At 37.0% G+C, this 26,868-nt stretch overlaps 1 protein-coding gene and 1 pseudogene across 1 annotated transcript in view; one reads left to right on the forward strand and one right to left on the reverse strand.

The window, feature by feature from the left end:
• LOC102121434 (disintegrin and metalloproteinase domain-containing protein 32) overlaps positions 1-26,868 on the forward strand; it is a 170,976-nt gene that overhangs the window by 38,251 nt on the left and 105,857 nt on the right. The window contains exons 4-10 of the mRNA XM_005563131.5: positions 18-93; positions 2,678-2,754; positions 4,155-4,332; positions 14,074-14,142; positions 17,317-17,388; positions 17,587-17,753; positions 22,655-22,736. Coding sequence (XP_005563188.4) covers positions 18-93; positions 2,678-2,754; positions 4,155-4,332; positions 14,074-14,142; positions 17,317-17,388; positions 17,587-17,753; positions 22,655-22,736 — 721 coding nt within the window. The remainder of the gene's footprint in view (positions 1-17; positions 94-2,677; positions 2,755-4,154; positions 4,333-14,073; positions 14,143-17,316; positions 17,389-17,586; positions 17,754-22,654; positions 22,737-26,868) is intronic.
• On the reverse strand, positions 10,082-12,491 carry LOC102121057 (large ribosomal subunit protein uL3 pseudogene; annotated as a pseudogene).

Raw genomic sequence — 26,868 nt, forward strand, 5'->3', positions numbered from 1 at the left:
CTCTTTTTTATATTCAGATATTTTTTAGCAGATAATTTTATGATTTATTTGTACGATCAAGGATCCATGAATGCTCGTTCTTCAGATATTCAGGTACGATTTAAATTCTGTTTTATAGTTCTTTTAAAAAATGTTTTTTTTACATTAAATAAATGCTTTATTATACAGAAGTCTCTCGGGATTCACAGGGGATATATTTAAGATATTTATTGATTAATGATCAGGCTTTTCCTGAAGTTTTGGTAAAGACAAATTAGATTGACTTAGCACCTTTCACGTGGCCGAGAACATAGTCACTATTTTTTTAATTAATAGATATTTTGTTAAATAAAATATGTATTATTTATTTATATTTTGTTTGTAAGAATATAAATTAACAAGAAATGTGGACACAAATGTTATGAGACACAAATCACAGATCAAAAACTCTTTCTTTTTTTCTTAACTCTTCCTCATCTCATCCATCATTTATACATCCATAAATCCTATTGACCCTGCCCTTCAAACTAAGCGTCCAGCATCCACCTTCTTCCTCTGCCTCCATCCACTGAGACCACCCATTTCCAAGTAAACGCCATCTCTAGTTTGGATTATTGCCATAACTTCCTGAATAATCTCCCTGCTTCCTCACCTTGCCCATCCCTTCATTTTATTTATTTATCCCTTTATTTTATTTATTTATTTTTGTATTTATTTATTTATTTTGCCCAGGCTAGAGTACAATGGTGCGATCTTGGCTCACTGAAACCTCCACCTCCTGGGTTCAAGCGATTCTCCTGCCTCGGCCGCCTGAGTATTTGGGATTATAGGCATGCACCACCACACCCAGCTAATTTTTATATTTTTAGAAGAGATAGGGTTTCACCATGTTGGCTAGGCTTGTCTCGAACCCCTGACCTCAGGTGATCTGCCTACCTCAACCTCCCAAAGTGCTAGGAATGCAGGTGTGAGCCACCGTGCCCGGCCTTAGTCAGTTCTCAATATGGTGACCATTTTGATCCTGTTAAGACATAGTCAGATTACCCTGCTTCTCTGCTCAGAACCCTCCACGGATGGCCTCCTACCACTCACAGAATGAAAGCCAGAATCACCTGGTTCCCTTTTACCTCTCTGACCTCGTTTCCTGTTATTTTCTACCTCGTTCACTTTGTTCCAGCCTTGTTGTTCTTCAAATATAACAGCTATGTTCTCCTTTCAAAGACTTCATACTTTCTATTTCCCGGTATCCAAATGCTTGTTGTTTCCCAACAGACCCATATGTTTTTCGTCCTCATTTCCTTCAGGTCTTTACTCAGAATCACCCTATTAGTCCTTGACTAACCCCTACTTTAAATTGGTCTCTTACTCTTAACACCCCATTTCCTTTACCTTTTTTTTTTTTTTTGCCCTTTTCTCATGGCAGTTATCAATACATGATTTATCATATATATTTTATTTATTTACTTTATTTTCTGTCTCCCCAGTGCAATATAATCATCCCAAGGGCAGGGCTTTTTGTCTGTTTTATTCACTGATGTAACACCAGTGCCTAGAAAAGTACCTAGCATATACTTGGAATATAATAAAAATTTGTTGAAATATTAAACTAGATATATTGCTTCACTTACATTGGATGGGATCATCATTTTGTTTTATTGCTCCCTTTTCCTTCCCTTAGCTCCATCTAAGCAGTGTGTTACTAAGAAATCTTAACTTTATTTATAATAAAATGTACAGCACCATTGGGTATTGGAAATTATGTAATTTTCACATCTGTGACAATGTTTGTGACTCTGTGTATCTCTAGCTTGATTGTACTGTGCTGAGAGACCAATTCTGTACAATTTAATTCCTTTGCAATCTGTTGAGTCCCACTTTATGGCCTGGAGTATGGTTTCTATTTTGTAGATGTTCCATGAGTGTTTAGAAAGCATATATTCTAAAGTTTTTAGGTATAGTATTCTGCATGTATTAACTAGGTCATACTAACCACGTTGTTCAAACCTTTTGTAGATTCTGAACACTTGATCTATCAGTTACTAAGAGAAATTAACTTTAAAGAACTTTTTATAACTGCAGATTTTTAAATTTTTACTATTCTTTCAATTGTGACTTTATATATTTTGAAGCTGTGTTATTAAGTGAATGCCAATTTGGAATATTTGTGTCTTCCTGGCAAATTGAAATGATTATCATTACCAGATGTCTCTGTTTATCTCTAGTAATGTTTCTGGCCTTAAAGTCCACATTTCCTCTCTTAGTGCAAATTCAGAATCATCCTTTCGGTTTGTGTTGGCATCTAGCCCTTCAGTCTTCCTGTGTCATTGTATTTTTATGACTCTTTTTTAGCACCATATTAATTAGGTTTTTAAAGAAATCCACATTTACCATCTTTGTCTTTTAATTGAGGACCTAAATTTATATACTGGGAGATATTTTTACCTAAAGCATGAGACAACACTTTGGAAGCAGGGTGTAAAATAGTAATCTCAAGTCATAATCTATTATAAAGTGTAGTTAATATAGTGTAAGTGGCAATTATGGGGAGAATTTTTTTCTGAATGTCACTTTGCTTGTACTGATAAAAATCATGGAGCCTGTGAAAAATATTCAGAAGGTTCTCTCAAGTATAGAAGTAGGAAGTCACTAGAAAGTTTTGTCACTTCCTAAGTAACTACTTTACTTTTTTTCTTCCTAGACTCAATGCTACTATCAAGGAAATATTGAAGGATATCCAGATTCCATGGTCACACTCAGCACGTGCTCTGGACTGAGGTTGTTTTCTATTGTTGATTACAAAACACCGTAGTTATGATATTTGGCTGCAATGAATTTGTTCTCTTTGTATTAAGTGTGGGGCTGAAGGAGGATTCCTCTGTGGACATTATTTAATGATATCCCCCTCTGAACATGTTTCCTATTCTCTTATTTCTCCTCACTTTCCTCACCGATCAGAAACATTTCTAACCTTTCCAGTGGTTTAGATTTCCTAGTCTCCTTGCTCTATGTCTTATGTTTCCTTGACTACAGAAAAGACCATTGAACATGTTTGACTACAAGTGTTGGAGAAGCTAGGTTTAGGACAGCTCAGTCACTGTCTTGGAAAACAGGGAAATTAATCACTGTAATGCTGTATGCTTGCACACTTAGCAGTTGTGTAGGTAATTTCTGTTGCTTTTATAACTACAAAGAAGTGAAATGGAGAGTTGGTTTTGCAGATTAGGGTAATCTTTTGTCTTCTCAGAGTCATCTCTAAGACAGGTTTGGGTCAAAATACTGGACTGAAAATGTATTTATGTTACCCACCATGTATTTTAGTGTTGGAGATACAAAGTTAAACAAGAGATGCTTTTTCTCAAGGAAATCATCTTCCGACTGAGGAGGCAAATTATATATAAACAATTTTTAATACTCATAAAAATACTCATTTTTCTAATGATATTAATTATCTTGAGCTCTTCAAGAATTATTGGGTTTCCTCCTTAGGGCTTAGGGAGTTTTCCATTCTGTCAGGAAATTTTCCACCTTCATTTTGTAGTATAGGATGCTTGTTTTCACAACTGTGCTTCTTCAGTGCTTCCTACACAGAACCCTGAAATTTGGATCTGAAATCTGTTTTTTAGAGAGTAGTGACTTGGGCTGTTACCTGTATTCAGAGAAAAATAGTGATACAAGTCATTTACTCTTTAAAATCTTGCTTTTAATTTCTTATTCAAGAGTATATAAGCAAAAGTAGTAAATATTTCATAATTCTGCCAAATTTTATTTTTAAAAGTAAAGTTTCTCACTGTATATATTTGTCATATATGCAGTATAATCATTTTTCAAAAGCATGGCAAACCAGAGAGAGAGTCATCATGATTTCTGTTTACAGTTGTTTTAATTGAGATACTGGACTTGGAAAGCAATAGAATTATTCAATTACTGTTATGCTATGTACTGTGTAACTAGCAATTAAGTAACTTCTGCTGCTCTTACAACTATACAGAAATGAAATAAAAAATGTGTTTTGTGGATTAGGGAAATCTTTTGTCTCTTCAGAGTCATTTCTAAGATGGAATTCAGATCAAAATACTGGACTCAAAATGTTTTACTTTTTTTCTTTTGGATTTTGTCAGAAATCCATTATATAGAGTTGATTAAAAGCACTTAAAATTGTATTTATAATTTCACAGAGGAATACTGCAATTTGAAAATGTTTCTTATGCAATTGAGCCTCTGGAATCTGCAGTTGAATTTCAGCATGTTCTTTACAAATTAGACAATGAAGACAATGATATTGCAATTTTTAGTGAAAATAACAGAAGCCTGGAAGAACACCCAATGGATGACAACATTTCTATAAGTGAACAAGTGAGTTGTGTATGTTTTGTTACTACTTTTAAAGCAGTTATTACTTCCATTTAATTTATTTTAAAAATAAATTTATGAGCCCATTGTACAATTGTAGTAAATATCCTTTCCTTGTGAACATCTTATCTTTTTTTTTTTCTCACTCTGTCACTCAGGTTGGAGTGCAGTGGACAGATCATGGCTTGCTGCAACCTCTGCCTTCCGGGCTCAAGCAATCCTCCCACCTCGATCTCCTGAGTAGCTGCAACCACAGACATGCACCACCACACCAGACTAATTTTTTGTAGAGACAGAGTCTCACCATGTTACAATGCTGGTCTCAAACTCCTAGGTTCAAATGATCCATCCACCTCAATCTCCCAAAATGTTGAGATTACAGGTGTGAGCCACCGTGCCTGGCTGTTCATCTTTCTGTTACCTAACAATTTCCTTGAAACCGTACATCACCTTTTTCTCATTGCACCAATCTACCATTTACTTTTTATGATCCGCTTTATTTTAGTTCTTATTTTGTTTGTTATATTCTTATTACTTTCCAAAAATTCCTTCTTGTATATGCAATATAAACTTTAAAAACTCAGTCCCTGCTTTTGCTTCTACATTTCTGGAAGTTACTCAATCAAGTCAATAATTTTAAAGGTTATATTCATGACCAATGAGTCAGCATTAATTAAATCATAGATATAATTAAAAATGTCATAAGCAGAATTGCTGATTATGGTCATGTAAATTGTTCAGTGAACACACTATATAACTGCATGTGTTGGTGCTTACAAAAGCAATTGTGAAAGAGAAAATTTTTATGCCAAGTAACATTGGCATCAGTATTTTATACAAGGGTGTGTGGCAGTTTTCATTATTTCCAGTATATACTGTCCCTGTTTTCTGTCAGTAAAGAAAAAAACACCAGGCCAGACGTAGTGGCTCATGCCTGTAATCCCAGCACTTTGGGAACCCAAGGTGGGCAGATCACCTGAGGTCAGGAGTTCAAGACCAGCCTTGCCAACATGGTGAAACCCCGTCTCCACTAAAAATACAAAACTTAGTCAGGTGTGGTGGCAGACGCCTGTAATCCCAACTACTCGGAGGCTGAGGCCGAAGAATTGCTTGAAACTGGGAGATGGAGGTTGCAGTGAGCCGAGATCACACCACTGCACTCCAGCCTGGGTGAGGGCAAGACTCCATCTCAAAAAAACAAAAAACAAACAACAACAACAACAAACACCAAACCTCAGAATTTAGCTGGGCATATAAACGAAGACTGTATTTCTCAACCTCCCTTGCCTCTTAGGTAGGGCAATATGACAAAATTATGGCCAGTGACATGCGAGCAAGCATAATATGTGTTACTTCTGGCTTGAATATTAAAAGGAGGGGTTTTATCTTCTTTCTCTTTTCTACTGGCTGGAGTGTGGACATATTGACATATTATGGTCCACAAGGATGAGGCTGATGCCATACAGGTAGCAGAGAAACAAGGTGATATGAGCCTTGCTTTTGAAGAATTTTCAGAATGGAACTACCATACCTCTTCACAAATTTACGTGAGAGAGAAATAGACTCTAAGTTTGTTTAATTCACTATTATTTTCTGTCTCTGTGTGGATGGCAATCCTAAATCTTAAATAATACAGGGTCCAAATGAGAGTGCAGCGCCAGAGTTTTCAGTGCTAGCAAATATATGTATATAATTTCAAATAATGTTTGTGAACGAGATGCTGAACTTTTTTTTCTTGCCTTGTAAAAATTTCTAATTTGCAATGACTGAGATGACCCAGTGTAGTGAACAATGTCAGTGCCCTGCCCAGATCCCCTCACATTCCTCTCTAGTATATTTTTGTGGGCGTGGTACAGGAGGGTGGGACACCCTGTCTTTGTTTATGCCTTTGCTTTGAACATATGCCACTTGTAACTCTTTTTTATGTGGGCTGCCCTTCAGCCAACTGAAACTGCTTTGCCCAGATGGCAAGGTAAACATAACTGCTAGAGATTTACATTTCCCCAGGGTGGTCCTTAGCCAGCACCTCACCAGTGTGGGAAAGGGAGCTCAGTTTCTTGTTACAGGTCAGGACCACTCTGTAGCACAACTTACACACCAGATTTTCTCTGTGGGACTGTGTCTGAGAGCACACTCTTTGTGTGGATTCCTCCTCATCCTAATACTGCTTCTCCCACTCATTAACTGGTCTCTCCCGGGAGAACTTTCTTAGTAAATTATCTACATATAAATCCTGTCTCAGATTTATCTTTGGGTTTCCTTTGAACACCAGGAAGTTTTCACATATTTATTTTACAGTGAAGTGATAATTACTACAATAAAGTAATTTGAGCACATATGTCAGCCAAATTGCATTTGTATCATTTGGAAAGTGGCATGATCTGGAAAGCGGGGAAGCTTTGGATTCCCACAGATATCATCGTTTGTCTGGACAAGTGTTGAAGGAAAGAAAAACAGCCAAATGAAAGACAGACAGAAAGTTCCTCATATATATGTATATGTATGTGTGTGTGTGTGTGTGTGTGTATATATATATATACACACATATAATTATACTTTAAGTTCTTGGGTACACGTGCAGAATGTGCAGGTTTGTTACATAGGTATACACGTGCCATGGTGGTTTGCTGCACCCATCAACCCGTCATCTACATTAGGTATTTCTCCTAATGCTATCCCTTCCCCACCCCTGACCCCCTCGACAGGCCCCAGTATGTGATATTCTCCTACCTGTGTCCGTGTATTCTCATTGTTCATCTCCCACTTGTGAGTGAGAACATGTGGTCTTTGGTTTTCTGTTCTTGTGTTAATTTGCTGAGGATGATGGTTTCCAGCTTTATCAATGTCCTTGCAAAGGACATGAACTCATCCTTTTTTATGGCTACATAATATTCCATGATGTATATGTGCCACATTTTCTTTATCCAGTCTATCATTGATGGACATTTGGGTTGGTTCCAAGTCTTTGCTATTGTGAACAGTGCTGCATAAACATATGTGTACATGTGTCTTTACAGTAGAATGATTTGTAATCCTTTGGGTATATGCTCAGTAATGGGATTGCTGGGTCAAATGGTATTTTTGGTTCTAGATCCTTGAGGAATTGCCACACTGTCTTCCACAATGGTTGAACTAATTTACTCTCCCACCAACAGTGTAAAAGCCTTCCTATTTCTCCACATCCTCTCCAGCATCTGCTGTTTCCTGACTTTTTAATGATTACCATTCTAACTGGCATGAGATGGTATCTCATTGTGGTTTTGATTTGCATTTCTCTTAATGACCAGTGATGATGAGGTTTTTTTTTTTTCATATGTTTGTTGGCTGCATAAATATCTTCTTTCGAGAAGTGTCTGTTCAAACTCTTCACCCACTTTTTGATGTGTTTTTTTTTTTCTTGTAGATTTGTTTAAGTTCTTTGTAGATTCTGGATATTAGCCCTTTGTCAATGGGTAGATTGCAAAGATTTTCTCCCATTCTGATTATCTCAATAGACGCAGAAAAGGCCTTTGATAAAATTCAACACCGCTTCATGCTAAAAGCTCTCAATAAACTAGGTATTGATGAAATGTATCTCAAAATAATAAGAGCTAGTTATGACAAACTCACAGCCAATATCATAATGAATGGGTAAAAACTGGAAGCATTGCCTTTGAAAACCAGCACAAGACAAGGATGCCCTCTGGCATCACTCCTATTCAACATAGTATTGGAAATTCTAGCCAGGGCAATCAGACAAGAGAAATAAATAAAGCATTTTCCAATAGGAAGAGAGGAAATCAAATTGTCCTCATATGTTTTCTTAGTTACTGCATGTCATTGTAATTTATGGTAATCTGTGTCAAGAATTTCAATAGCCTGGATGGATGCATAGAGCAAAGTGGCAATAATGGTAGCAACAGAGGCAGTAGAGCTCTACCTTTGTGTGACAATAGCATTACATTGACAGAGGCCAAACATGTGAGGCTTCCTGAACTGAGAGACTCAAGATGTAGTTGCTTATACCAGTAGAAGAGTCAATGGATGGATTAATTTCTGAAGTAGTAGGGTTTTCCTTGATGTGCAGAAGCAGGATGACACGATAAATATAAAGAGCAGTGTGGCAGTAGATTCAGGAAAAGAGATGTCTAAGCCATACAGAGTACCAGTTGTGGATCTTGACTCACTGCAACCTCTGCCTCCTGGGCTCAATAAAGACTTAATTTGACATTTGCGAATTGTTTTCTATATGTCTTATATCTTTTTTTGTCTCAGTTTCTCTATTACTGCCTTCTTTTGTTTAGTTGATTTTTTTTCTAGTATGTCATTTTGATTCCCTTCTCATTTATGTTTCTTGATGTAATTTTGGTTACTTCCTTAGTGGTTTCTCTGGATATTACAATAACATCTTAAATTTATAACAATCACAGTTTGAATTAATACCAACTTAGCCTCTATAGTATACAAAATGCTGTTTCTATACAGCTTTGTCTTCTTTATGTTTTTATTATCACAAATTATCTAATACATTAAGCTATGTTAATGATAATACAATGTACAATAGCTTAATAATTATTGTGTGATACATTTTCTTTTAAATAATTTGGGGAAAAGTGAGGAACAACAAACCAAAAATATAATAATAATATCTTTTTTTTTTTTTTTTGAGGCAGGGTCTCACTCTGTCATCCAGGCTGGAGTGCAGTGCTGGTGCTGTGATCATGGCTTACTGCATGTATCCTTTACCTCCTAAGCACAGGTGATCTTCCTGCCTCTGCCTCCCAATTAGCTGGGACCACAGGCATGTGCCACCATGCCCAGCTAATTTGTTTATTTGTAGAGACTCTGTCTTCCTTTGTTGCCCAGGCTAGTCTCAAACTCCTGGACTCAAGCAGTCCTCCCATTTTGGCCTTCCAGAGTGTCAGGAGTGTAAGTGTGAGCCACTGCACCCAGCAATAATAATATCTTCTATAGTTACCAATGTATTTACCTTTACTGTGTTTTAAATTTCTTTTATTGCTTCTTGTTACTGTTTTGTGTGCTTTCATTTTAAACTGAAGGACTACCTTTGGCATTTCTTGTAGGGCAGTGTATTAGTTTACTACAGCTGCCATAACTTTACCATGGACTGGGTAGCTTAAATGAGAATATGTATTTTTTCACAGTTCTGGAGCCTAGAAGTTTGAGATCAAGGTGTTAACCAAGTTGTGGTTTCTTCTGAGGCCCCTCTGCTTGGCATATAAGTAACCGTCCTCTCCCTGTGTCTGTACAAGGTCTTCCTTCTGTGTTTGTGTTCTAATTTTCTCTTACAAGGATACCAGTTACATTGCATCAGAGCCCATCCTAATGACCTAATTTTCAATCTGATTACCTCTTTACAGGCCCTGTCTCCAAATACAGCTTCATTCTGTGATATAATGGGGTTAGATCTTTAACATATGAATTTTACTGGGATACCATTTGGCCTGTAATAAGCAGGCAGGTCTACTAGCAATGAACTTTTTCAGTTTTTATTTATCTGGGAATGTCTTAATTTCTCCTTTATTTTTGAAGGATAGTTTTGTCAGATATAGAGTTCTTGTTTGACAGTTTTTTTCCCCTCCAGCACTTTAAATGTCATCCCACTGCCTCTGGCCTCCCTGGTTTCTAATGAGAAATTAGATATTAATATTATTGAAGATCTCTCATTTGTGAGGAATTGCTTTTCTCTTGCTGTTTTCAAGGTTCTCTTTTTATCATTAACTTTGGACAACTTGATTATAATATGTTTTTTTTTTTTTTTTTTTTTTTTTTGAGACGGAGTCTCATGCTGTTGCCCAGGCTGGAGTGCAGTGGCACGATCTCGGCTCACTGCAAGCTCCGCCTCCCGGGTTCCCGCCATTCTCCTGCCTCAGCCTCCTGAGTAGCTGGGACTACAGGCGCCCGCCACCGCGCCCGGCTAATTTTTTTTTTTTTTTTTGTATTTTTAGTAGAGACGGGGTTTCACAGTGGTCTCAATCTCCTGACCTTGTGATCCGCCTGCCTCGGCCTCCCAAAGTGCTGGGATTACAGGCTTGAGCCACCGCGCCCGGCCTGGACAACTTGATTATAATATGTTTTGGTGTGAATTCTTTTGAGTTTATTCTACTTGGAGTTTGTTAAGCCTTTTGGATGTGTAGATTCATGTCTTTCATAAAATTGGGGAGGTTTTTACCTATTACTTTTTCAAATTTTCTTTCTGTCCCTTTCTCCTCTTCTGCTAGGAACTCTTCTTATATATGTGCTTGATGGTGTCCCATAGGTCTCTTAGGCTCTGTTCATTTTTCTTCACTCTTTTTTTTCAGTGTCAGATAACTTCTATTGAGATCCCATCAGCTGCACAATCTGTTCCAGGCATTAAGCTCCTTCTTCCTTTGCAATCTGGTCTTTCTTGAGTGGTCCCATGAATGCTTCTTTTCCATGGTTTGGAAGTGGCCATGGCCCAATTTAAAGGTAGTCTCAATGAACTTAACATCAGTCTTCTCCAGAGCCCACTGCTTGGTCTGCATCAAGACTTGTGGAGGATGAGCCCTTGCTTCTTAGTTCCCACCACACAGCCCTTCAGCATGACAAAGTCATTGGTCACTTTACCATAGTGGACAAAGCCACCCAGAGGGTTGATGCTCTTGTCAGACAGGTCATAGTCAGTGGAGGCATTGATCAATTTGCCATCCTTGATGAAGTAGCCCTGACTGATCTTATAGATCCTCTTGTTGTACTCAGTGCAATGATGGTAGCCTTTCTGCCCAGTACATGCCACAGAGAAGGTCATATGGGCAGGATGCCATGCCCCAATATAGGCAACCCTGCACAGCCCTCAGTGGGTCTTGTAGGGCAGTTTGTTGGTATACCAATGACTGGTGACTTCTTTGTAGCCTTTGCCCTTGGTCACCCATTTGATGTCAATCATCTTGTCCTGCCCAAACACTTGTTTCACAGGTACCTGGTCCTCTAGCCTCTCCAGGGACCAGTCCAGTTTCTCGGCCACAGTGCCTCTGTTCACCTGGGTCTCCATCACATGGGTCTTCTTTTGACATGAAGCAGGTGCATCTGGGTGTAGGTATTGATGCGGATGACTTGGCAGTACTTCTTCATGCTGTTGAAGTCCTTCTCCAGCTGCTTCTTGTCATCCTCACCCTGCCATTTCTTGCAGTACTTGGTAAAGGCCTTCTACTTAGCTTTGTGCCAGTTCCTATAGAAGCGCCTTTTGCACTCATTGCTAATGTGCTCAACAAAGATGGTCTTAGAAATTCAGAGGCCTTGAGGGGTTTCCATATAGCCCAGGATGCCTACAACCACTATGGGCAGTGTCTCCACAATGGTCACAGCCTCTACCACTTCCTTCCTGTTCACCTTGGGTCCTAGCCGGTCAGCTTTCCACACAATGTGTCATGCCAGCCTTGTATCTCATGAAAGCTTTGAGGTGGACCAATTTAGAAGGGTCATCACTGGGGAAGCTCTTCACCTTACCATGATGCCTACTGCTGTGTTTCCAAGGCAGGAAGCCCAGGGACGCATGTCTTGGAGCAAAGGATTTCCTGCAAGACATCATGCCATCAAATTCTGCTGGTAGAGCTTTATTCTTTTTTTTATTGTGCTCCTCATGTTGAATAATCTTGATTGATTTGTTTTGAAGTTTGTTGATTCTTTTTTTCTGCTTGCTCAACTATGTTATTGAATCCTAGTGAATTTTCATGTATTTTACTTTTCAGCTCCACAACTTCCTTTTTATAATTTCTGTATTTTTATGGATACTCTCTATTTGGTGAAGTATCATTCTTCTGCTTTCCTTTAGCTTTTTTACACAGTTTTTCATAGCTTTTTGAACGTATTTTAAGATAATTAATTTACCTTCTTTGTCTAGTAAGTACAATGTCTGGGCTTCCAGAGGTACCATTTCTATTTCTAATTTTCTGAGAATGGGCCATACTACTTTCTTGTTGTTGTTGAAATTTGAACATTTTGAGTATTTTGATGTGGTAATGCTGGAAATCAGATTCTTCCTCACTCCCCGGCAAGGTCTGTTGTTACTGCTTGCTGTGGGTTGTAGCTGTTTGCTTGTTTACTGACTTCTCTAAAGTAAAGAAATATTTTGTGAACAATATTGTCTAGTAGTCACCTAGTGATTTGATAGAGATTTCTTTAAATTACTGGAGCCGAAAAAGAAAAAAGACTTCCTTGGTTTTTACAGATTGACTCTGGGTTTTGATATACATGCAACACTTATTCCAGATGTTGACAACTAACCCTTGGCCTTGACTCTTGCTTGTACAATGTCTGAAAGCCAGGCAGAGGAGAAAGCTTAGTGTCAAGTGTTTTCTGAGTGTGTGTCCAGCCTTGGGCATGTGGGTGGCCCTCTAGATTTCCCAGTATATGCCTGAAGTTTTCAAAGCCTTCATTTCTCCACCCATTTCCTTACCCAGCCACTTTCTTCCTAGACTTTTTAGTGTGCCTTCTGCTTTTCTTGTCCATTTTTCCTTGCTCCAAGGGCTCCGGCCAGTATATTTGCCTTGAAATGCTTTTTATAAACACTGCCTTGGAGTCCACTCCAACCCTGTGAAATTTCATGGTGGAGGAAACAAAGGAAAGCTTGTGAGCAAAACTGTTAGGGAGCCACTGGACAGCTCAAAACACATAACCATAATTCTTTGAGAACAAATTTGGTATTTCTTCCTCTGGCATGGGAAAGCCACACCAGGAACGTGGGCCTCTATCTTCATGGATGCCAATGAGCTGGATGTGTGAGATGGGATGGTAGGTGGGTCAGTTCAAGGACCACAATACTCTCTTATAGAAACCCAGCAGCTTTTTTCCCCCTCAAGCATTGTCTAGTTTTTTATTTGTATGTTTTTCTGGGGCAATGGCGTGAATAGGCCATTTGCTCTTATCATCTGGCAGGCTGGTCAGATGTGTACAGGCAGGGGTTCCAAGATCAGGAATGGCAGTATGAAAGGTGACTTAGGCTCAAGATTGGCAAAACAACACTTCTATTGCCTTTATTGACTCAAGCAAGTTACAAAGCCCAGCCCAGATTGAGAGAGAGGAAAAATAAACTCACCTCTTGATGGGAGGCACTGAAAAGTCATATTGCAAAGGACACGAATACAGAAAGGAGCGTGGTGGCTTACGCCTGTAATTCCAGCACTTTGGGAGGCTGAGGCGGGCAGATTGCGAGGGCAGGAGATTGAGACCATCCTGGTTAACACGGTGAAACCCTGTCTCTACTACAAATACAAAAAAAATTAGCCGGGCGTGGTGGCGGGTGCCTGTAGTCCCAGCTACTCAGAAGGCTGAGGCAGGAGAATGGCGTGAGCCCAGGAGGCAGAGCTTGCAGTGAACTGAGATTGCACCACTGCACTCCAGCCTGGGCGAAGAGGCGAGACCCCCTCTCAAAAAAAACAAAAAACAAAAAACAAAAAAACCTCAACACACATATAGTTTTTAAAGCAAAAGTTTACTTCTGATATGCAGATGAAGTAGATGGAAATGCTAGGTGTTTTTTTCTTAGTTCATAAACTGGAAGTTGTAAATATATTGAGATAGATGTTATAACTTCATGGGCAATCTTCTAACTACTTGAGTACGTTGCCATAAAACTTAAAACTTTATTTATGGATTTTAACCAATTTGATAAAGCAAATAGCTCTGCATATCTTGTAAGTGCTGTGGTAATAGCTTTAAAGAAGAGTTCAAGTAAAAAAATTATGAAATTTTTCATGTATTATATGTGGTTTTCCTTTTTTCTAGTCAGAACCAGCTGTTCCAGATTTATTTCCTCTTTATCTAGAAATGCATATCGTGGTGGACAAAGCTTTGGTATGTGTTTTGCTTTTTCTTTGCTTTGAAATATTTGCTCCAAATGTGTGATTATCCCTAGCTAGCTAGACAGAAACGAAAAGATTCCAATGTTCTTACTCACATGTCATAGAGACAATAGTGGAAAAATGTACAAACTGAGAAACTAAATAGTCAAAATAATACTAGTTTTGTCAGAAATGTTTTATTTGAAATACTTACATAAGAGTACTGCAGAACAAAATGTATTTTTTTTCCCTGGCACTTCACATTTATAGAGTCCCTCTCAATCCATTATACCTTTTAATGGTGATTTTGGTAGAAGTGAAATTCTATTTTAGGGAAGTTTGAAGAGCAGAATGTAGTCTAGGGAACATTCCACCCTAGAATATTTATTGGGACAAAAGTGATGATAGTATAACTATCTATTAGAATGACTTCCACTAATGAGTCAAGATGTTTTTTAGCAGTTTTTGGTGGGGCGCCCATTCTAGTCCATCGTTTACCTGATGAAAAGAGTACCTCGAGATTCTTAATTTCCATAAACAGTCTGAGGCCTCTGAATTTCAGAACCTTGGGGTGATAACTTAGTTTGCGGTCAACTAGATATGTCTTTATTTCTTCTAATAGTTGAAAGATTTCAGAAAATAGAGATTAAAAATATACTTTCTAGGTTTTATTCTGATGATAAGCAGCTGTTTGTGTATACCTACGGAACACCACAGTGGGTATGACTAGTCCTCATTGGCAATTTCTATTCCTAGAGTTTAGAGCTTGTCAGGAAGCCAGAGTTAAGGTCAGGGACCAGGAGGGATTTGGAGAAAGATGTGAAAATAACTTGATTTATTAGAGTACAGGGAAAAGGGCAAAGGGAACATTTAAGAGAACGTTGAGACATTGAGATAGCTGAGAGAAAATTGAGGTATTTCTGGTAAACACAACTAAGTTTCCAGGAAATATTTTGGATTATGAAAATTCTTCTGTTTTTGGATTATGTTATATATTTTGAGAGTAGTTTCAAAAGCTTGTCCAAATTGCCAGGTTTTCAAGTCATATAATGCTGATTAAACATTACTACTTTAAGTTCTTATACATGTTTACATTTTCTTTAATAAAAAAACCCCTTGGTTAGGGCGTGGTATATGCCTGTAATCCCAGTACTTTGGGAAGCTGAGTTGGGTGGATCACCTGAGGTCAGGAGTTTGAGACCAGCCTGGCCAACATGGTGAAGCCTCATCTCTGCTAAAACTACAAAAATTAGGCAGGCATGGTGGTGCACACCTGTAGTCCCAGCTACTCAGGAGACTGAGTCAGGAGAACTGCTTGAACAAGGGAGGTGGAGGTTGCAGTGAGCCGAGATCGCATCACTGCTCTCCAGCCTGGGTGACAGAGGAAGACTCCATGTCAAAAACAAACAAACAAACAAACAATCATAGTATTCATAGTTCCTTCAGTGACTTTATAATTTGTAAATCTATAATTATGGCATCGTGAATTCATTGCCATGATTGTAGAAAGCATATGGTTCTATATATACACAGTTTAATAATGGAGACAGACATGGAAACACAACTGTAAGTTGTTATACTATAAGAACATCCAAGTGGGTGTTTTAAAATGTAGGTTTTATTATTACTCAGGTATATTGAAGCCAACAGATCAGGAGATGGTTGCTATTGAAAAGACAGTCTGTTTAACTGTACATAGTACATACTCAGTTTCCAATGGTAGGGGGCACTCTCCATCATTCAGGGCCCACAAAGGGAAGTACTGAGGTCAGTAAGGAGGGAAAGTGTCATTGAAATATTTTAAATAGGGGAGTGACATATTTCTATTTTACCTTAGAGTAATCATTTTGGTAATAGTGTAGGGACCAGATTGCTGGTGGGAAAATTGAGGGGGAGGAATCATTTAAGAGATTATTTTAATAATCAGGGTGAAAACTTATAAATAGGTGGCATCAAGAATAAAAATAAAGGAACAACTTTAAAAGTTACTGATTGGGTTGAACTAGAAGAACTTGATTTGATTGATTTATTCGTTTACTTAGCAAATTCACTGAGCATCATCTAGATAACAGTTGCTGTTCTAGCCGTTGGGAATATAGCAGTGAATACAACAGAACAATTTCCGCTCTCATGGAGCATATAGTGTAATATATGTAGGATGTGTTAGATAATAATACCATTCACTAAAGTAGTGAAAATATAAGTAGGAACAGATTTTTGAAGGAAGATGATGAGTTTAGTTTTGAATATATTTATTTTAGTTTTGGATATGAGTTTACTTTGGGATAATTTGAGGCTCCTGTGGAACGTCCAAGGTGATGTACTGTAGAGAGTTTGTCTATGGATATGTGCAGTTTGATGTAGTTGCAATCCAGTTTTTCAGATTTCAAGAGCGACGTATATGTATGTATACGTCACACACACTCATTTGTGTATGTGCATGTGTGTGCAGTTTTATGCAATGGTATTACATAAGTAGCCTCGCATAACCATTGCCACAATCGAGATACTCAACAGTACCATCACCACAGGAGTCTCCTATGTGATCCCATTAGAGCCACACCAATCCCCTGCCCTCTTCTGAGCCCTTGGGGGTCCACTAAGCCATTCTCCTTCTTTGTGATTTCACACATATTGCATAAAGTTATCAAGCAGTCTGTATCCCTTTGAGATTATGTTTTCATGCTGAGCATAATTTTCTTGAAGTTTATCCAGGCAGTTCCATATATCAACATTTGTTTCTTTTTATTGCTGAGTTTATGGTAGGAATGTACCACAGTTTATTTAACCATTTAACCATTGAAGGACATATGAGTTGTTTCTAGTTTTTAGCTATTATGAATAAAGCTGTTATGGACATTCATGTACAAGTATTTGTGTGAGCATCAGTTTTTTGAGATAAATGCTCAGAAGTGAGATTGCTGAGCCATATAGTAAATCCATTCTTTGTTTTGATTTCAAAGAAGTTGAAGTTACCAAACTATTTTCCAGAGTGGCTGTACCATTTTACATTCCCACCAGCAATGCCTGAGGGATCCAGTATATATTCATTTTTCACTTATTAATGTTTTGTTTTGAACTGTTGAACCCCAAAGCAGCCTCATACCTCTGATAGTAGATGGAAATGAATCTTAAAAATACTATATAATAAATTGTACTTAAGTATAAAATTAATTCTGTTTTTCAGTATGATTACTGGGGCTCTGATAGCATGGTAGTGACAAATAAAGTCATTGAAATTGTTGGCCTTGCAAATTCAGTAAGTATTTTTCTTTTCATATTAAAATAATTTTTGTTTTGAAATGATAATTTGCCTAAACTTGATATGGTATTCCTGGATAATTAACCCATCCATATAAACTGAGTATGGGATTGTAAAAACATCGAATTAATTTCTGGGTTTTTATAAGATAACATAAATAGTAATTATGCATGTATTTATCTCTTCTGTTTTTAGATGTTTGCCCAATTTAAAGTTACTATTGTGCTGTCATCATTGGAGGTTTGGTCAGATGAAAATAAGATTTCTACAGTTGGTGAGGCAGATGAATTATTGAAAAGATTTTTAGAATGGAAACAATCTTATCTTAACCTAAGGCCTCATGATATTGCATATCTACTAATGTAAGAATAATGTTTCATTATTCCTAGAAAGAAATCAAAGATTTGTGATAATTATGTGGCTTAATGTAAGGAATTATTATTCATTTCTGAATATCCATGCTTTGATTATTTAGTATGTGCTTTATTCAGGCTTTATGCTCAATTTCTAGTTGTCAGGCAATAAAAAAAAAACATTACTAACATTTATTTCTAGGCTAATAAAGCTTTTATAAATGAAGACACTGAGAGTTCCAAGAGGTTAAGCCATCTCAAAACTCTTGGATCTGGTGATACTCCTAAGGTTTGAACCCACAGTTTGTATCTCTAGAGCCAAAACGCTTAACCACTACCCCTAAAGAGATGGGATTTATCTTGAGAGGTTTATATTCTTATATGAGCTTTGACCAAAGGCTTGGTAAATGTGGTTACAAAAGTTTTATCCTAATGAATTTTCTGAGTAATTTTAAAATGTTAGTTTTCTAATTATAAATTATAGCTATATATTTATAATTGTAATCATATTAAATTTATTAGCGGTAACCAGCAAGTGTCTTTCAATAAAACTATACATGTCTATATATGTATTTAAGTTTAGTATGTCAGTATTTTCTTTCGCTTGTGTGAGACTAATCTTTCCCTCACATCTCGGCCAGCCATAAATGTTATTCCTCTTTTAACTTTTGGTAGTCTGATGGATGTAACTTAAGGTCATTGTCGTCGTTTTAATTTGCTTCTTTTCTGATGACTGGTGGATTTGAGCATCTTTTCAAATGCTTGTCGATCATTTGTATCTGTCCTTCTGTAATCGTCTTTTCTTGTCGTTTGATTACTTCCCTATAATTTGTAAGGGCTTTAAAAAATAATTTCATTATCTTTAATATTTATATTTTTCCCCATAAGTTATTGGGGTACAGGTGATATCTGGTTACACGAGTAAGTTATTTAGTGGTGATTTGTGAGATTTTGGTACACCCATCACCTGAGAGTATACACGGTATACACTGCACCATATTTGTAGTCTTTTATCCCTCGCCCCACCTCCCACTCTTCCCCGCAAGTCCCCACAGTCCGTTGTATCATTCCTTTTTTTTTTTTTTGGAGACGGAGTCTCGCTCTGTCGCCTAGGCTGGAGTGCAGTGGCGCGATCTCGGCTCACTGCAAGCTCCGCCTCCTGGGTTCATGCCATTCTCCTGCCTCAGCCTCCCGAGTAGCTGGCCCCCGCCACCTGTATCATTCTTATGCCTTTGCCTCATAGCGTAGCTCCCACATTTTGGGGAGAACATACGATGTTTGGTTTTCCATTCCTGAGTTACTTCACTTAGAATAATAGTCTCCAATCTCATCCAGGTCACTACAAATGCTGCTAATTCATTCCTTTTTATGGCTGAGTAGTATTCATATATATATATGAATATATATATAATGCTGCAGTTTCTTTATCCGCTCGTTAATTGATGGGCATTTGGGTTGGTTCCATGATTTTGCAGTTGTGAATTGTGCTGCTATAAACATGCATGTGTAAGTATCTTTTTCAAAAAATGACTTCTTTTTCTCTGGGTAGATACCCAGTAGTGGGATTGCTGGATCAAATGGTAGTTCTACTTTTAGATCTTTAAGGAATCTTCACACTGTTTTCCATAGTGGCTGTACTAGTTTATATTCCTACCAGCAGTGTAGAAATGTTCCCTGATCACTGCATCCACACGAACATCCACTGTTTTTTTGATTTTTTGATTATGGCCTTTATTGCAGGAGTAAGGTGGTTTTGCATTATGGTTTTAATTTGCATTTCCCCGCTCATTAGAGATGTTGAGCATTTTTTTCATAAGTTTGTTGGCCATTTGCATATCTTCTTTTGAGAATTGTCTATTTATGTCCTTAGCCCACTTTTTGATGGGATTGTTTGTTTTTGTCTTACTGATTTGTTTGAGTTCATTGTAGGTTCTGGATATTAGTCCTTTGTCAGATGTATAAATTGGGAAGATTTTCTCCCACTCTGTGGGTTTTCTGTTTACTCTGCTGACTATTCCTTTTGCTGTGCAAAAGCTCTTTAGTTTAATTAAGTCCCAACTATTTATCTTTGTTTTTATTTCATTTGCTTTTGGGTTCTTTGTCATGAAATTCTTGCCTAAGCCAATGTCTAGAAGGGGTTTTCCAATGTTATCTTGTAGAATTTTTAGTTTCAGGTCTTAGGTTTAAGTCCTTAATCCATCTTGAGTTGATTTTTGTATAAGGTGAGAAATGAGGATCCGGTTTCATTCTCCTGCATGTGGCTAGCCAATTATCCCAGCACCATTTTTTGAGTAGGGTGTCTTCTCCCCACTTTATGTTTTTGTTTGCTTTGTTGAAGATCAGTTGGCTGTAAGTATTTGGGTTTGTTTCTGGGTTCTCTATTCTGTTCCATTGATCTATGTGCCTATTTTTATACCAGTACCATGCTATTTTGGTGACTATGGCCTTATAGTATGGTTTGAAATCAGTTAGTGTGATGACTCCAGATTTGTTCTTTTTGCTTAGTTTTGCTTTGGCTATGTTGGCTCTTTTTAGGTTCCATATGAATTTTAGAATTGTTTTTTTCTAATTCTGTGAAGAATGATGGTGGTATTTTGATGGGTTTGAATTGAATTTATAGATTGCTTTTGGCAATATGATCATTTTCACAATACTGATTCTACCCATCCATGAGCATGGGATGTGTTTCCATTTGTTTGTGTCATCTATGATTTCTTTCAGCAGTGTTTTGTAGTTTTCCTTGTAGAGATCTTTCTACTTCTTGGTTAAGTATATTCCTAAGCATTTTATTTTTTTTGCAGCTATTGTGAAAGGGGTTGAGTTCTTGATTTGATTCTCTGCTTGATCACTGTTGGTGTATAGAAGAACTACTGATTTGTGTACATTAATCTTGTATCTGGAAACTTTGCTGAATTCTTTTATTAGATCTAGGAGCTTTCTGGAGGAGTCTTTAGAATTTTCAAGGTAAATGATCATATCATCAGCAAACAGTGACAATTTGACTTCCTCTTTACTAATTGGATGCCTGTAAGGGTTTTTGAATGCTTAGATACTAACTATTGTTTATCTGTATGACAAATACTTTTTCCATATCTATAATTTTTCTATAAACTTTTTATTCTCTGCTACATTTCAGCAGACCTTGCTGGACTGAACAAAGGAGGATGAGTGCAGGAATAAAGACAAAGACAAAAGAGTATATTTGCAAGAAGGGGCCAGGGGACTCCTTGCTTCTAGTGAACGGGGGTCCTGAGCTTCTAGAGCCCATCGTATTTATTGAGTAAAGGAGATAGGGAGAAGGGGGTGGTTGTGGTCAGCCGCTTGACTTAGTGCAGGCCTGCATGACTGTATTCTTTGAACAGTAGGCTCCAGATATTCCAGTAGATAACCTCAAGGAGCACAGTGCCAGGGAGTGACTGCCCTCAGTATACCTTCTGCTGGCAGGCACAGATGTGAGTTTGCTTACATTCTGCATTCATGATGAACAGTTTGCTGTTTAATCATATAGCCTCCAGGGGAATGCTAAGTTGGTCACGACCCTTAGGCTTTCAGTTCCCAACACTACATGAAAACTTCTACATTTCATATGGTCAAATCTGTTAATCTTTTCTTCTTTCTTTTGGGTTTCCTGTATAGTATAGAAGGTCTCTCCCAACCCCAAATTTTAGTCTGCTAGATTTTTCTTTAGGATTAATATTATTACCTTTTATAGAATATGGAATTCATAGTTAGAACTGGAGCTGAACCTTTGAAGGAGGAGGGAAAGGAAACAAACAGTGACAAAGCAAGGTAGTAGAGCTTGACAACTGATTTGATGTGGAATGGGCACGTCAAAACATGTCAGTATGAATTAAAAAATATATTACTGAGTTTGTCAGGAGTATGCATAGAATTTTAGGGGAAGTCTGAGTTATAAAAACAGGGCTTATTAAAGTATCTGTGGGAGGGAGAAAGAGTGTAAACAATACTTAGACATTGGAACATAAAACCAATGTTGGGCATTAGGAACAAATACTTGGAAACAAATGCTGGAAGGGTTAGATATAAACAATCTCAGAGAGACAGAATAAAGGTAGTGGAGAGGCAGTGTGATTGTGAAGTGAAGTGCAGTTGAGACAGAAAGGACATTTCAAATTGAAAATTGAATACCAAGCTTCTTAAGTTTCTTTACTCACATCCTGGCTTGTTTGGTGGGGGCTCTAAATAAGGCAGTGAATGCTTGGAGCTTCTATACCTTAGTGGTTGAGAATATGGCTCGGATTCAGACTGCCTAAGTTCAGATTCTTCAGTAGGATGTATTAGTCATGCTACCTTGAGAGAGTTACTTATACTTCCCATCTGACATTTGATTTGCTCAATGGGGACAAAAATAATATTCACTAGTTTGTTTTGAGTATTAAATGGATTAGTTGATGTAAAGCTCTGAGAATAGTGTATTATTATATGACAGTTTAAATGGCCCCTTACTCAAAGCTGAAATAATAATGTTTAGGTGTGAAACAATAAAGCACTCCTATTGGAAACTGTTGAACTTTACTACCTGGGAGCAACACATTTTAATCTACACATTAAAATGATTTGCCACTGTCACTCAACAAAGTATTTTTTATCAGAATATTGGAGCAAAACCTTTGGTAAATGTAGCCAGATGTGATGAGAACAATAAAGGCATTAAAAAGTTGGATCCATTGGATATGTTTCAGATATCAAGAGTATTTAATCTAATTAATACTAAAATGTCATATTAAATGGTATTGCAAATTTGAAACAATTAAGAACATATGGAAAGATCGTACCTCAATTTGCTTCAGATTTGGATTTTATGAACTGCAGACTTAAATTATTAGCAGGAATTCTCATTTTTAAATTGTCTGTTAAAATCAGTTATAAATGTAAACTTATTTATTTAGTTATAGGGATTATCCTGATTATGTGGGAGCAACGTTTCCTGGAAAGATGTGTATTACTCGTTATTCTGCAGGAGTTGCACTGGTATGTAACTGTTTAATCTTTTTTTTTAATTAACACATTTAAAAATTATTTAACATGATAGCATATATTTTATACAGTTTATGTGCATGTTTACATTTTGCATTTGTCTTCCATTACTGTTAAAATTTTTAAGTGTTTAGAAGGAAGAATATTTTGTAGATCAATATCTTGTTGCAATTAATTATGTTTGGGAGTTGGAATAAAAATATCATAAATACACATGCTCTTCTTGATACATAGAATAATGCATTGTGAAAAATTATCTGCAATAAAATTTCTACAACCCAAAATAGATTTTTGCTTGCAGACATAAAATTGGAGAAATATTCTTATAGATAAAATAGATTCAAAATCAAAACAAAAACTAGATTAAGGATTCCTTAAGATGTTTCAGAACTCTGAAAGCCAGTAAAATAAACTTTTATATGTATTTATAATATTGATAAATGTGATTTTATATATATAATAGGTAAAAATAAATGCATTATTAAAAAGTTGATGCTTCTCTTTGTGCTATTTTCTTACCCTACTCCTTTTTTAAAAAACAAGTTTAAGTACTATTTTTTTTAACTTACAAAATAATTTATGTTAATGATGTCAAATTTGTTAAGTATATATATAGGAACATATAAGAAAATTAATATAATCTTGCATTTTGCCACCAGGTGGAGATAACCACTATTAATGTTTTGATTGATATATGTATCTTCTTGTTTTCTTAAAACTTTTAAATAAAAAGTTTTAAGAAACTTAAAACTTAAAAGACTTTTAAATAAAAAAAATTTAGAACATGATTTTAGAAACTTTTATTCATTTTTTTATTGATACATAATAGTTGTATGTAAAGGCAGTGAGCAGAATGGTTGTTACCAGAGGCTAGGAAGGGTCGGGGAAGAGGGGAGGAAGAGGAGTTGAGTAATGGGCACAAAATTACAGTTAGGTAGAAGGAATAAGTTCTAGTATTTTTTTTTTTTTGACAGAGTCTTGCTCTTGTACCCAGGCTAGAGTGCAGTGGCCCGATCTTGGCACACTGCAACCTTTGCCTCCAGTGTTCAAGCGATTCTCATGTCTCAGTACAGAGGTGACCCCAACAACTGGCTGAAGTTTTTTGTATTTTTAGTAAAGAAGGGTTTTCAACATGTTGGCCATGCCAGTCTCGAACTTCTGGCCTAAAGTGATCTGCCTGCCTCGGCCTCGTAAAGTGCTAGGATTAGAGGCATGAGCCACCATGCCTGGCCAGTTCTAGTATTCGATAGCACAATAGGGTGACTATAATTAACAATAATTTATAGTATATTTCAAAATAGCTAGAGGACAAGATTTGGATTGTTCTCAAAATAAATAAATGGCATATGTTTGAGGTTATGGATAGTCCAGTTACCCTGATTTGATCATTACATATCACCTGCATATATATCTTCTACTTTGTGTCTTTCTCTGTTTATCTGCTACTGTAGCTCTTTCTATGTATTTTTTTTTGCAAAATGTGATTTTGCAGCACCTGTTTTTATTTCTAATACTTAAACATTTTTTATTACTGAAAGAATGAATACACATGGTAAATTGTTTAAGCTATAGATATACAAAGCGAAAAGTGATAGTAAAACTTTCTACCCCTTCATTTAGTCCTATTGAAGAATTTAATAATTTCCATTTAAGTTCTTCTGTTGGTTAAATTTATTTATTTAAAAATATGTATGCCCTTACTTCTATTTTAATTTATAAACTGTAGACAATATTGGTAATATTATATTTGCTATGTCGAGTCCACTCTCTCTACTTGTTGCTTATGTTTAAATATATATTTTTTATATAAATATATAAGTATAAACATATATATAAATATATATATTTGAATATTGGTTCTTATTTTTGATTTTACATAATATCTATATATATGTTACACAATGTCTACTGTTTGCTTGCTGTGAACAGTAAGAGGTGTAATGTAATTGTATGTTTCTTATACCCGTTGTCAGGGTTTAGATAATTTACAACTAATTCTGTAGGGCTTTTGCACTTTGTCTAGAGATTGATGTAAGAATTAAATAAATAAATAGCATTTTACAGTATTATAAATATATAAATAATATTAACTATTGGATAAAGAAATAAATATTTCTTATGCCAGTAAAGCTTTGATGGTCAAAGGAGGATATTTTAGGCATCAGAATCTAATGGAGCACTGACTTTTTTTTCTAACTTTTTTACTTGTTATGGGTGAAACCAACTGCCACAGAAAATGAAATCCCATCTTCCTTTTCTTGGAATCTTTTACTACTTTTCTGGAATAACTCTTGATTTTTTTTTTTAACACAGTGTGTATGAATCGCAAACATTGAGCTATTTTATCAATGAAAACACTTTTTTCCTTCAGAGTTTAAGTTCTGGGGTACATGTGCAGGATGTGTAGGTTTGTTACATAGATAAATGTGTGCCATGGTGGTTCTCTGCACCTATCAACCCATCAGCTAAGTATTAAGCCCCACATACATTAGCTGTTTATCCTGGTGCTCTCCCTTCCCTGGCCCCCCCGACAGGCCCCAGTGTGTGTTGTTCCCCTCCCTGTGTCCATGTGTTCTTATTGTTCAGCTCCCACTTAAAAGTGAGAACATGTGGCATTGTTTTCTGTTACTGTGTTAGTTTGCTGAGGATAATGGCTTCCAGATCCATCCATGTCACTGCAAAGTCATTCCTTTTTACGACTGCATACGTAGTATTCCATGGTGTATATGTATCACATTTGTATATGTATCACATTTTCTTTATCCATTCTACTATTGATGGGCATTTGGGTTGATTCCATGTCTTTGCTATTGTGAATAGTGCTGCAATGAACATACGGGTGCATGTGTCTTTATAATAGAATGATTTATATTCCTTATGGTGTTTCTGCCTCTAGATCTTTGAGGAATTGCCACAGTGTCTTCCACAATGGCTGAACTAATTTACATTCTCATCAACAGTGTAAACATGTACCAGGCTGGCCACGGTGGCTCACGCCTACAATCCCAGCACTTTGGGAGACTGAGGCGGGCAGATCGCGAGGTCAGGAGTTTGAGACCAGCCTGACCAACATGGTGAAACCTTGTCTCTTCTAAAAATACAAAAATTTGCCGGGTGTGATGGCAGGTGCCTGTAATCCCAGCTACTTGGGAGACTGATGCAGGAGAATTGCTTGAACCCGGGAGGCGGAGGTTGCAGTGAGCAGAGATCGTGCAATTGCACTCCAGCCTGGGCAACGAGAGCGAGACTCCGTCTCAAAAACCAACCAACCAACCAACCAACCACCCAACCAACCAACCAACCAACCAACCAAACAAACAAACAAACAAAGAAACATATTCCTATTTGTCCATGGCTTTGCTAGCATCTGTTGTTTCTTGACTTTTTAATAATCGCCATTCTGACTGGTGTGAGATGGTATCTCATTGTGGTTTTAATTTGCACTTCTCTAATGATCAGTGCTGTTGAGTATTTTTTCATGTTTTTTGGCCCCACGAATGTCTTCTTTCGAGAAGTGTCTGTTCATGTCCTTTCTCCACTTTCTAATTTTTTTCTCTTGTAAATATGTTTAAGTTCCTTGTAGACTGTGGATATTAGACCTTTGTCAGATGGATAGATTGCAAACATTTTCTCCCATTCTGTAAGTTGTCTGTTCACTCAGATGATAGTTTATTTTGCTGTGCAGAAGCTCTTCAGTTTAATTAAATCCCATTTGCCAATTTTTGCTTTTATTACAATTGCTTTTGGCATTTTTGTCATGAAATCTTTTCCCATGCATCTGTCCTGAATGGCATTGCCTAGATTTTCTTCAAAGGTTTTGATAGTTTTGGGTTTTACATTTAAGTTTTTAATCCATATTGGGTTAATTTGTTTGTTTTTTTTTTTAGACAGGGTCTCACTCTGTAGCCCAGACTGGAGTGCAGTGGCACAATCTAGGCTCACTGCAACCTCTGCCTCCAAGGTTCAAGCGATTCTCTTGCTTCAGACTTGCCAATAGCTGGGATTACAGATGTACACCACCACACCTGGATAATTTTTGTAGTTTTAGTAAAAACAAGGTTTCACTGTGTTGTTCAGGCTGGTCTCAAACTCCTGTCCTCATGTGATGCACCTGCTCTGGCCTCCC

Source organism: Macaca fascicularis, chromosome 8 (assembly GCF_037993035.2).
Source record: "Macaca fascicularis isolate 582-1 chromosome 8, T2T-MFA8v1.1".
In the NCBI taxonomy this organism is placed as follows: Eukaryota; Metazoa; Chordata; class Mammalia; order Primates; family Cercopithecidae; genus Macaca; species Macaca fascicularis.